The sequence below is a fragment of the Neolamprologus multifasciatus genome, chromosome 20 (genome assembly GCF_963576455.1).
Source record: "Neolamprologus multifasciatus chromosome 20, fNeoMul1.2, whole genome shotgun sequence".
Lineage (NCBI taxonomy): Eukaryota > Metazoa > Chordata > Actinopteri > Cichliformes > Cichlidae > Neolamprologus > Neolamprologus multifasciatus.
The window spans coordinates 12,866,079-12,877,895 of NC_140458.1; the positions used below are offsets into that span (position 1 = coordinate 12,866,079).

An 11,817-nucleotide genomic window follows, 5' to 3' on the forward strand; every position below is an offset into this window, starting at 1 on the left:
AACTCATTAAAATTTATTGGCTGAAATAAACTTGAAAAAACAAAACAAAACAAAGGACATCAAGTCAGAAAAGTGCACCTTAGGAAGAAAATTCATAAGGAGGATACATTTCTGTAATGCCCCAATAAAATTCTTGAGATTACTCTCATTAGTTATGAGCCTTTGTTTGTGTCTCTTTATGAGTGATGTAATTGCCCCCAGTATTATAGTATTTATGCTTGTGCAGCCTCTCTTGGTTCTAACATGGATCTGTGAAATGAATCTACTAAAGCAACCCTTTAATTACCTCCTCCCTGCTTTAGTAGGAAACTGTGTGATCTTTTTCCCAATAGGCTTTGAGAATTTTCCCTCAAAGCTGCAACTTGATATATTTGCATCTGTAGAGCTGTCTATACATTTACATGAAGAAGTAACTAATCTGCATTTAATTAAAACACTGCAACAATCTTTTGATATAAACTTTGGAGTGGAAATTTGTTTTGGAATCATCCGTTTGTTTGCATGTTCTTGCTTTAGGGAAAACAAACCACGCATCGGAGACATCCTCCAGAAACTGGCTCCATTCATGAAGATGTATGGAGAGTATGTGAAGAACTTTGACCGGGCCATGGACTTGGTCAACACCTGGACGCAGCGATCGTCACAATTTAAGAGTGTCGTTCAGAATATACAGGTTTCTCTCTTCTCCTTTTTTTCTATTTTTACATTTTTTCAACAGCATGTATCGGAAAAGAACATACAATCACACATATATCTAAAGATTATTTGGGTTTTATATAGTTTTGTCAGGAATTTTGGGAGTTTTAGCCAACATTTAACAAGTCTTCTTTCTGAATTAATCAGTTAAAGTTTTGTTTTTTTTGTTTCAACCAACAGAAACAGGATGTGTGTGGGAATCTGACATTGCAGCACCACATGTTAGAGCCAGTCCAAAGGATTCCTCGCTATGAGCTCTTGCTCAAAGACTACCTAAAGAAGTTGCCCGATGATGCTCTCGACAGAAAAGATGCTGAAAGTGAGTTGCCGGGGTTCAGGGGATTGGGAAGCTCATCATGTAACCGGAAGGTTACCGGTTCGACCCCCTGCTCTGTCTGTCTTGGTTGTTGTGTCCCTGGGCAAGACACTTCACCTACCGCCTACTGGTTTGGCCAGAGGGCCCGATTTGGCAGCCTCGCTTCTGTCAGTCTGTTCCAGGGCAGCTGTGGCTACAACTGTAGCTTGCCTCCATCAGTGTGTGAATGTGAGAGTGAATGAATAGTGGAATAGTGAAGCGCTTTGAGGGTCTCAAAAAGCGCTGTATAAATGCAATCCATTATTATTGCTGCTGACTCGCACGTTTATGCTTCACGACTGATAAACTCCAGGTCACAGAGAAATCCAACCAGCTGTGTCTTTGCTTTCCTCAGTAATCTAAAGCTTCACGTAAAACACATTTTAAAGATGCGCTTGTTGTATGAAATACGCCACCCATTGATGAGTATTCAGCTCAAGGCAAACACAGTTTAACTTTACTCAGAAATATGGATTCAGAACACAAGAATAAATGAATAACACAAGAAAGTACCATTCAGCTAAAGCCCATGAAATCATTAAAGGTCACTAGGGAAAAAAACTAAAAGAACATGAGCAGATTAAACAAAAAAAGTGCAGATAAAGCAAAAATATGTCCTGTCCAGTTCATACAGCAGTGAACACTTGGGAGTTATTCGACTCCATAACTGTACAAGGACAGGAGGGAAGGTGAGAGGAACTGGCCAGTATCTGTTTTCACAGCAAATGTCTTCTTTTCCCTCGACTGTCGACTGCACAAACTGCAAAACCACTCAACTGATCAAAAGGAGCCAAAATTCACTTCACCTTGTGGTAAATGTGAAAACAGGCTGTTTGAGACCACGTCCCTCTGTGTTTTTCTAGTTTTACTCTGCACAGCTAAAACCCACTTATGGCGCAGAATGAATATCTTAGTGTTATCACAGTTTTAGAATTATGAAGTGTTGCACTTAATTTCCGTCATATTGAACACTATTGCGTTGCATATGCAGGGTTAGATTAGGATAAAACTTTGGAGGGTTTTTTTTGCTATAATTTATCAACACTGTGATGATTTGTACACTTTAAGTGTTTGATAGTCTTCTGAGATGATCGGTATACATGCATAGCAAAAAAAAAGTCCTTGTACAAAATAACCAGATCTTATATCATGACAATCATTAGAATAACCAGTTAAATGAATGTGTTATGAAGATAAAGGCAGGACACATCTCTGCATAGCTGTTAATATGATACCACAATACTTCACAAAGGTCAGAGTGCTCCTCATGCTGTTTCAACTAGCCTGGCAGAAACCGATTACATATATTACATTATCTCATGTCCTCCTACATCCCTGTATCCATTTACCTAATCCCTAACGTCACCACACAGCGTTGTTTGGAGTCTGTGGAAAGGTTTCTCTCATCCTCTCCAGCTGAACAGCAATTTATCACAGTTGTTTTGGCCTCATTTCCCCCGCCTGTGTGTCTCTTCTGTTTATGTAGGTTATGATTAAGATGGCTGACTCAGGTACTCGCAGGCATTAGTACTAGACTCTTGACTGGCTGGAAGCCAGCCTAGAACACACTGTGTGGTTAATGTTAAGAGTATGTGTCGTTTTAAGTTGGTAGTACTGGAACAGCCTTGACGATTTTTCTGTGAATAACATATTTTCACAGCCGCGCGATTGTGTTTGTTAGAGATTTATATCAGAGTTTCTGATAGTCTTAGCTTATTAATAAGATGATTTGTTTTTATTAATTCTTGTTACTCACGTATGTGTATTACAGAAGCACTGGAGCTCATTTCTACCGCAGCTAACCACTCCAATGCAGCAATCAGGAAAATGGTAAGGCTTTGCTCGATGCTCTGAGTCATTCTTTTATTTTTATGTTTTTGCTATCTTCTCTTCTATGCATCAACTCTTTCCAGTACTCTACCACTTGGCTGATTAGGAACTAGATAATGTGTTGCCCAATAAGAGAGTAGCTGATGTGGTACAGTCAGTCAGCAGCATTGCATTGGTACAGACAGGAAGCTGCTGTTTCCTGCCTTCTTGTTCATAGCTCGCGGAAGTCTGACTGACTTTTTGAACACCCAACCTCCTCGTATTTTTCCTCTGTCTTGTCGTGATGTCTTTCATGTTCTTTAAACAGCTCAAGCAGACACATGCATCTGTGAATCAATAAAGAATTGTAATATATACTTTCCACCTTGCTGAAAAAGAATGACTAAGAACTGTATGTGATAACAATATATTACCCTTTAAATGTTTGTGCTAGAGAGTATCTTCTCAGCTTTTCTGCTTCCTCCTGTTGCTCTGTGTTTTTAGGAAAAGATGCACAAACTGTTGGAGGTTTATGAGAGGCTTGGAGGAGAGGAGGACATAGTTAACCCAGCCAATGAGCTCATAAAAGAAGGACATATCAAGAAGATGTCAGCCAAAAACGGGACAGCGCAAGACCGATACCTCTATTTGGTGAGAGGCCTGTTAAGTTTGACGAATATCAAATAAAGGAAGATTTTTATTTGATCTGTCCTGTTCATCAACTTCATTATTTCTGTCTGTGATCTAGTTCAACAATATGGTGCTATATTGTGTGCCTAAACTCCGACTTATGGGGCAGAAGTTCAGTGTCAGAGAGAGGATTGACATTGCTGGCATGGAGGTATAATGTTGCTTTTCAGCCTATTCTCTAGCTTTTGTTTTTTTCTCCCGTGACTGTTCACTTGTTGCACCGACTGTAAGTAGCATTCATCTGCATTTTGACCCCAGGTGCAGGAGAATGTGAAGCAGAACCTTCCTCACACGTTTGCCATCATCGGTAAGCGACGTTCGCTGGAGCTGCAAGCCAGGTAAATATATGCGAAACAGCCTCAGAGTCACATAATATTAAACAAAAATGAAGATGTTATTCTGTAAATAAAGCACTTCATATGGTTTTAGAATGCGAAACTGTGTTATTATTACTTACATGAGTAACAAGTCTCAAAAATATAATCTTTCAACCAATCAAAATCAATAGCTGCTGATGTTAAAGGAAAAATCCAGTGTTTTTAGCCCAGGCACCATTTTCTCCTTTATTGGGATTTAAATTATTAATAAATACAAAAAAGTCTGGAACGGATCGAATGTTGAACAAGAATGTTACAGCCATCAACCGCAAAATGGATCAAATGTAATCCCATCGCAGTTGTCCATTTCAGAATGGTACACTGTGATTTTGTTGTTATTCAGTCATAATTTCACTTAAGCAGAATTACTTAAACCAATAATGTCATCCACTCTGTCTGCAGCAGTTCTTGTCCGACTTCAATGTGCACTTTTATTGATGTATGATTTCTTCTCCTATTTGATTAATAGTCATCCTGATCAAAATGGTTTTTATGGCCTAAAAGGTTTTTATTATCATCCATATGTAGCAAAAAAGCCACAACATAAGCACACCACTGTCCCCAGAAGTTTGTTTCTGAAAGCTTTGCAGGGATTGTATTGCAATTGGATAACCAGAAACTAGCTTGCAGTTACCTTGCCTTTTGATAACTGATCTTTTTGTAGGCTAAACTCAGACTTTTGAGACATATACATGTTAAATACACATTTTTCTCTGCTGGGATCATTTGCATGATGTTTTAGTCACTTATCTAACCCTATCAGTGGGTTAGGCTTACATACCAGCATTTACCTTTAACACTTTTCTTTGATTTTGAAGAAAAACAACAGACTTAGCTGGTTAGCTTGTGGCCAGCTAACTCTGACTGATTTTTTTTTTATCATTAGCCTTAATTTAACTGTAACTAAAATAATTTGTATTTTTCTTTACAAGTAAGCCTGTATGTAAGCCGGTATGTAAGCCTAACCCACAAAATTTTCCCCTTGTGGGACAATTAAAGGATTATTCTATTCTATTCTATTCTAAATATTTAAATTAGCCAGTGAACAAAACTCTTTTGGGAACTTAGCTTATTATTATTTAATGCCCTATTTTCTTGTTATTTTCTCATGTTTCCACTCTTTGGGGCTCTGTGTGCACAATGAATTGCGCTTATTTGTGAATATTTATTCAGTCATTGTGATGGCCTGAATTTTCTAGTCGGGTTAAATCATCTAATCATATTTTGCTAACTTTACAGGACGGCTGAGGAGAAGGAAGACTGGATTCAGGTAAATTTCACCCACTTGAAGCAGAACACTTGCATGGATATGAAACTGTCTGTGCCTCTCATGTGCATGCAGCATTTTTGGTTTTGGTCGTTGTGTTTTATTAAAGAAGAATTAGAAGAGATTTCCTCTACAAACTCATGCAGTGTTTGGGAATTATATTCTCTAATAAAGCCCCTCATTATTGCTCATTTAGCCTATTACAGCAGAGTAAAGCTGATTAATACATCTTGCAGGCTGTAATAGGGAATGGGCAACTGGAGAAACTGTGGAGGTTTTTTTTTCAGTATGTGAAGATTAAGGAGGGGCTATGGTACCACTCCAGACGTTTACAGACAGTGGAAAGCAAAAAGAAGCAAAGGTTTTCGCACACTACCTGCCAACTAGTTATCTTGAGACTCCAGCATTAGGACCATGATACTTTTTAAGCTCTGATATCATTGCCGCTGTCACTTGTTTGAAGCACAGTCAGGGTAGTCAGCATACCACACATGCTTTCTTTGTTCTTCAGTTAGGCAGGAGAAAGAAAGACGGCTTTCCTCCTTCTTCCCTCTTTCAACTCATAATTATTCCTCCTCTTTCCTTTAAATCTCTTCTGACTCTCAGGTTATCCAGGCCACGATTGAACGACACAAACAAAACAGCAAGACGTTCAAAGCCTTCAACAGCTCCTCCCGGGAAGACGACCATGTGCCGGAGTCACCGGTCAGTCTCACTCCGCCTTCATCAGGCACTTCATTGATCAGTCAGTCGGTTGGTCATCCTTGGCAATGAATCATGGGAGACTAGTGGTACACCAAACAAGCTTGTCATAGTCTGGCCTTTGTCTGCCTGAATAGCTCTCCTTCTATGGATGTGGTAGTATCATACAGACAATACGCTCACTTAACCTTCCTGTCATGTTCGGGTACATACAGCTCTCGCCATTTCCACGTGTAGAGTCTGTGAGTCTCCTCTCACAGAGATCTCTCATGACCTAATAGGGAAAGCCCAACTCAAAGTATATACAAAACTATCATAGATGTGCTTTGACCCACTTTAAGTTGGCCTTAGCTGGACCCAAGCCAAATGTAGTGACACATGCCAGAGGACCAAATTCAGAAGGTCCAGACTGACACCTAGTGGTAGAGATGGCTGACTGCAAGGTTAAACTACTGTTGCTCACTGTGTATGTCCTCCTCCTCAGGGTTTCTGGTCGAACACATCCATCGACTCTGATGGCGAAAGACTACAAGAAAGGGTAAGATGCTCTTACAGAAAAGTAACACAGTCCTGATCCCTCTATGAGCTCCTGAGTGTGCTGCATAGCTCATTCCTATAAGAAGCCAGAGAGAGAGAAAAGTAGTTGCCTCTTATTCAGGACATCGTTGATGGTTGTCTAGTGAATGCAAAAGGGAGTGAGACTGACTTTGGGCAGACTGCACGAGGATGAGTCAAACGAAGTCAAAAACTAGTCCCAATGAACAATGTTTTTTTTTGTAGTTTTTAGAGTAAAACTACATTTCCAAAAAGGCAACAAGCGCCTCTGAGCTTTAGTAAATTCATGCTTACTAAAAGGGAAAATTAGTCGAAGAATGTCCTTAAAGAAATGCTTCTAAATAAAACAATAGTCTCGTTAGCTGTGTTTGTTTTTTGTTATGCTAAAGCATACATTACAGTTAGGCCGAGCAAATGTGATGATGCTAATCTCAAAAATAAAAAGTTTTTCTGTTATCTATACAAACAGGGAGAGATTTATTTTACTCCTCATCCCACATATGTAGTATCTATAACAACAATCTATCTGTGTGGATATTTTCATGCGTCTGAGTGGGTGTATGCCCCCTATCTTTGTTAATAGAAGGGAGAAAAGGGAGACAGAAAGCCAAACAAACACGGGATGTAGCAGGACAAGCTGTCAGACATTCCTTTTGCTTCGCCTGTGCTGAAACTGAGCAGGCTGAAGGCCTTTACACACAATCCTTTTTTTTCCAGAAGAGTTCCAAGAAAAAGGAGAAGGAGAAGCAGACATGTAAAGGCTGCAGCGAGAGCTTCAATTTCACCAAGCGCAAACATCACTGCAAGTCCTGCGGAGCGGTGAGCACAGATGGAACGAGACACATTTGGGCGTTGTTTTTGGTGGGATGGAGAGAAAAGTGGTGGAACAAGTGGAAATTTTAGACAAATAACTGTCTGCTGTTCGCTCTCTGTCCTTCTGCAGGCCATCTGTGCAAAGTGTTCAAAGACGGACAACAAAACGAGCCGAGTGTGTCCTGAATGTTTTGAAGCCAGCCTCAGCATAGAGAACCTTGGTACTGGTGAACACAGAAGAAAAACTGCACCTGAGGTTAGAACAAAAAAATACAGACACACACATAATGAATAATAGTTTTTTTGGTGCATTGGCTCATGCCAATAGGTTATTGCTCAGTGTTGGCAGGAGCCACACTGTGCTGCTGGCAACAAAGAGTAGAAAGCGCTGCAGTGCCTTTTTACTCCTGTACTGTCGTGTTTAAGTTACTGTGCTGTATGCACACACCGCTACACACGTTGCACACATACGTGCAGTACATGTGCAAAGACATTCACACTGAAAGATCAGCTAATCTCTTTTTGATGACTAATATGATAATGAGATCTCGGCTTAAGGCGAATCTGTCGTCTCTGCTGACTCCGCAGTCTGGCGGCTTCAGGTGTCTGTATCCCTGTCCCGCTGTCCGTCTGTGGATAGACGTACAGTCGGATGGAGTATTTGCACCTTAAAGCTGACAGGACATTAACCATTTATAGCGATGACGAAACTGCGAAACAGTATTGTGATTCAGGTTCATTCCTTCTCGTGTCTCTGTTGAAGGATCCCAGTGGGGAATCATCTGTAGTGAGATTAGTCACCACATGAGGGAGATGTAGGCTGTACAAGGGTTAGACAAGGGGCAGCAGAAGCTTTAACACCTGTTCCTGTACAAATCTCACTGTGTCCTACATTGCTGTTACATAAGGATGAACAGTAGAAGAACTGCACTGTCATTCCTCAGATGATTAAGTGTCCAAAATATAATAAATACGTCTTTTACACGTGTTTTTTTAAAGCGCATCTTTTTCTGTTTAGTTCAATAATTAGCTCAGTAGTAAAATGAGGAAGTCCTTGATCATTGCTCTCGTGTGTGTTTCAGAGACAGGTTTCTATAACAGCAGAGAACTGCCTGCTGTGTGGCCACCTCCAAGTACAGGAGAAAGGGAAGAGCTGGATGAAAATGTGGGTTGCTGTGACCAAGGCTGAGCCACTGGTGCTGTACTTACAAAGCAGCGGACAGGTAGGAGTTGGATACATTCAACATGCTTTGAATCATAAAAAAACATTTGATTAACTTTTTTTCCCCCTCATTAGAAATAATTTTGCACATTTCTCATAGATAGGCATCGTATAAATAGAGGACAGTAAATTGCAAAAGTTCATCTACATGGACGCATAACCTGAGTGCTTTAGTCACGTCCTATATATCTGCTAATCCTCCTGCTACGCCCATCTGGCTATATATCCTGTCTCCTTCCTCGGATTGGAGCGGGACATCTGCAGAGTGTAGCACCAGGATATATCACTGACTGTGTGCAAGTCAAATCTGTCCAATCCTGCATGTGCCAGGCTGTCCCTGTCACTGTCTGTGCTGTGTAGATTTGGGCCAGGGGATTTGGTTATCCTGAATCTGACCTCAGGTATAACTGCTGTCAGATGTGCAAGTGGGTGTTAGTTGGCGCTGAGCAGATGAAGTCTCTCAGCTCTCGGAGTTGCTGCAGTTCCTTGAAATCTTGGCTGTGGGTGGAGCAATAAATCTCCTTATAACATCCCAATGAGATGTGTAAAACAAGTAGTGTACATGATTCCTTTGAAAAAGATTACCCAAGCGTTCTATCTCTGTACACATCATCCATGTCCATATATTTATATATTGTTTAAAAATAATTAACTGAGAGAATTCAGTTCAGATGTTAGATTTTTTTTTAAAGTTTAAGGATTTGCTGTAAAATGTTATTTTTTTGTCATTCATAATGGCAGAGAAGGAGTCAGCCTGTTAAAGCCTTCCAGGGTTTCATTTCCAAGACTAATATCCCAATCTGACCGCAGAAAGCGGCCATTCCAAAGATTAGGATTAATAGGAGTGGGATGAGCATTTCCTGATTATACAGAAAGAAAAAGGGGGAAGGGAGAGAGGAGGGCTGGGTTTACTGTACATGCCTGTTGGAAAATTTTGCAGCTGAAGAGACAAGCTGTCATTTTCATTATTTCTTCTATGGTTCACGTACCTCAAAGGAAGGCTTGCCCAAGGGAAACCAACTTTGAAATGCAATTTTTCTCCGACTGACATGTTTTATATTCGTTTTTTACGAATTTTTTTTGCAGGACTCAAAGGGGTCGCGGTCAGTACCTCTCCCTGGGTTTGAGGTGAGCCCAGCACCTTCTGCAGCTGCTGAGAAAACGGAGGTCAAACACATAATCCGGCTCAGCAACACTCAGCAAACTTTGCTCTTAAGTGCCCAAGATGAAGAACTTCAGGCCAAGTGGGTGGACTTCCTCTCCAAAGCTGCCCGTGGAGAAGCTTCCGCTGAGGCATCGACGAGCCTGACTGAACACAGGAAGAGCCAGTAGTGGACACGTTGGAGACACGGGACTCCCCAACCCTCCTCCCTCCCTCTTCTGTGTATAGAGCACACATTACTTGAAATCACTTTACCTTGGCACTTTTTTATTTTTCCTTATTTTTTTCTTTATAAAGACCACTGAGTCCTTTGCCACTTCAAACTTATCTTTCTTACCACACAGCTACTTTTTTCCCTCTCTCCATCCTTATGTATTTCCCAAACACGCACCCACACACAAGTAAGGACTATCCTACCAAGCAACCAATGCCACTGGTTAGTACATTTTATTTCTCAGTGTTTTTAACAGCTTTGAAGAATCTTGATTTGTAATATAGCTGAAAAAAAAACATGTTTTTTTTTTAAAGATGAAGTTCCTTGTATATCATTCAATAGTGTTGTGAAGCATTAACATTTATACCTCTGTCTTTCCATTTGTGCGGACGTGTGTGTGTGTATGTATGTATGCGTGTCTTTGAGCGTGCGTCCCTTCCGGTGTTTATTAAGTATTGAATGTTAGTGTAAGGACCCATGTCACCTCTCTATTGTCTCCAGCAGTGGTGGGTTATTGGGTATTGTACAATATGTATACTATAGTGTGATGTAAGGAAAAAAAAGAAAAAAATAGACATTTTAACTTAAAAGGCACAGAAATGTGTACATTTGTGGCTGGCCACCTGATGCTCCCACTGTCTTACAGACCCTTTCGTCTCTTATGCATTGGTAAAATTCCCTCTCCGTCATTATCGTGGGACTCCGTGACCTCTAATCTCAGCCTGAGAGACCACATTTCACCTCTCTTATCGTCGTGACTCGTCTAGATGAAAGAGTAGTTACAGGGCTTCAATTCTGACACTGTGCTGCAGGTTCAGTGTCTCAGTAACTCCACTTGTACACGTACTAAATAAATCCTTTATGTGTAGGTCTCTCTTTCTCAACACTGCAACCATTTGCCTGCTTCTCTCCCTTTTGGTGATGTGATGAAAACCAAGTACTGTACTGTAAAACTGTTTCTTCTGCCTTGTCCCCCGTACCCCGCTCCTATCAGCACCAGCCTTTAAGCAAAAGTAGCAAAAAAAAAAAGAAAAAAAAAAGCAACATCGGATCTCTTTCTGCATGTAAACTCACTCATATTTATGTACCTTGCTATGAAATCTTGCCCTTGCCCCTCTTTTTATGCTCCAGAATTTGTTCTTGTAGTACTGTAAGTAAGCAGAGTCAGCATTGAGTGTTTTAAAAACATGGTTTGTGCACAGTGGAAAAGCATCATCAATAAACAGACGTGGTTAATTCAGTACCACACTGTCCAGTAAGATATTAATGTTCTGAGTATTGTGTTATTTCTTTTTTAAAAAGGGGGGAGAAAAAAACATATGAAAAACATATGTTTACAAATGTTACCAGTAACACACGAATATCACACAAAATACTGCTAGCACATACACTTTCTGGCCACTTTATTATGTACTCTGTTTAAATGGTTGTTAACACAAATGTCTATCAGCCAATTAGATGTGAGCAACTCAATGCACTGATGTAAGTAGAAATGGTCTAGATAATTCAACCTGGTTTAATCTGATTTTGAACGTGGTGTGATTGCTGGTCCCAGATGGGCTGGTCTATGTAGGAACTGCTGATCTCCTGGGATTTTTTTTTCCTACAAAACTGTCTCTAAGGTTTACAGAGAATGGTCCAAAACAAAAGAGACAATATCTAGCTGCAGTTCTCTGAGGAAAAAAGCCCTCACAAGTCAAAAGAAAATGTCCAGACAGAAGCTGAAAGGAAACCAATAGTAACTCAGATAACCACTTGTTACAACCAAGATATACAGAAGAGCATCTCTGAAGGCGCAAAACCTTTGGCTGCTTGGGCTACAGCAGAGGACCACACTGGGTGCCACTCCTCTCGGATAAGTAATAAGAAAGAGAAACTAAGGCTACAGATTGCATGGGGTCACCAAAATTGGAAAGTAAAAGACTGTAACCACTTCTAGTATGATGAGTCGTGAT

At 40.4% G+C, this 11,817-nt stretch overlaps 1 protein-coding gene across 3 annotated transcripts in view; it reads left to right on the forward strand.

Annotated features, from left to right (window-relative positions):
- The window catches only part of fgd (faciogenital dysplasia), a 52,342-nt gene extending 41,221 nt beyond the window's left edge, over window positions 1-11,121 (forward strand). For 2 of the 3 annotated variants that reach the window (XM_085146546.1, XM_085146543.1), the window contains exons 7-19: window positions 517-673; window positions 877-1,015; window positions 2,823-2,881; window positions 3,365-3,511; window positions 3,609-3,701; window positions 3,809-3,888; window positions 5,167-5,197; window positions 5,801-5,899; window positions 6,381-6,434; window positions 7,169-7,270; window positions 7,395-7,520; window positions 8,347-8,487; window positions 9,573-11,121. In XM_085146546.1, coding sequence (XP_085002672.1) covers window positions 517-673; window positions 877-1,015; window positions 2,823-2,881; window positions 3,365-3,511; window positions 3,609-3,701; window positions 3,809-3,888; window positions 5,167-5,197; window positions 5,801-5,899; window positions 6,381-6,434; window positions 7,169-7,270; window positions 7,395-7,520; window positions 8,347-8,487; window positions 9,573-9,818 — 1,474 coding nt within the window. In that variant the 3' untranslated portion in view covers window positions 9,819-11,121. The remainder of the gene's footprint in view (window positions 1-516; window positions 674-876; window positions 1,016-2,822; window positions 2,882-3,364; window positions 3,512-3,608; window positions 3,702-3,808; window positions 3,889-5,166; window positions 5,198-5,800; window positions 5,900-6,380; window positions 6,435-7,168; window positions 7,271-7,394; window positions 7,521-8,346; window positions 8,488-9,572) is intronic. The other variant, XM_085146544.1, reaches the window with a different exon arrangement.
- The last annotated feature ends 696 nt before the right edge of the window (window positions 11,122-11,817 follow it).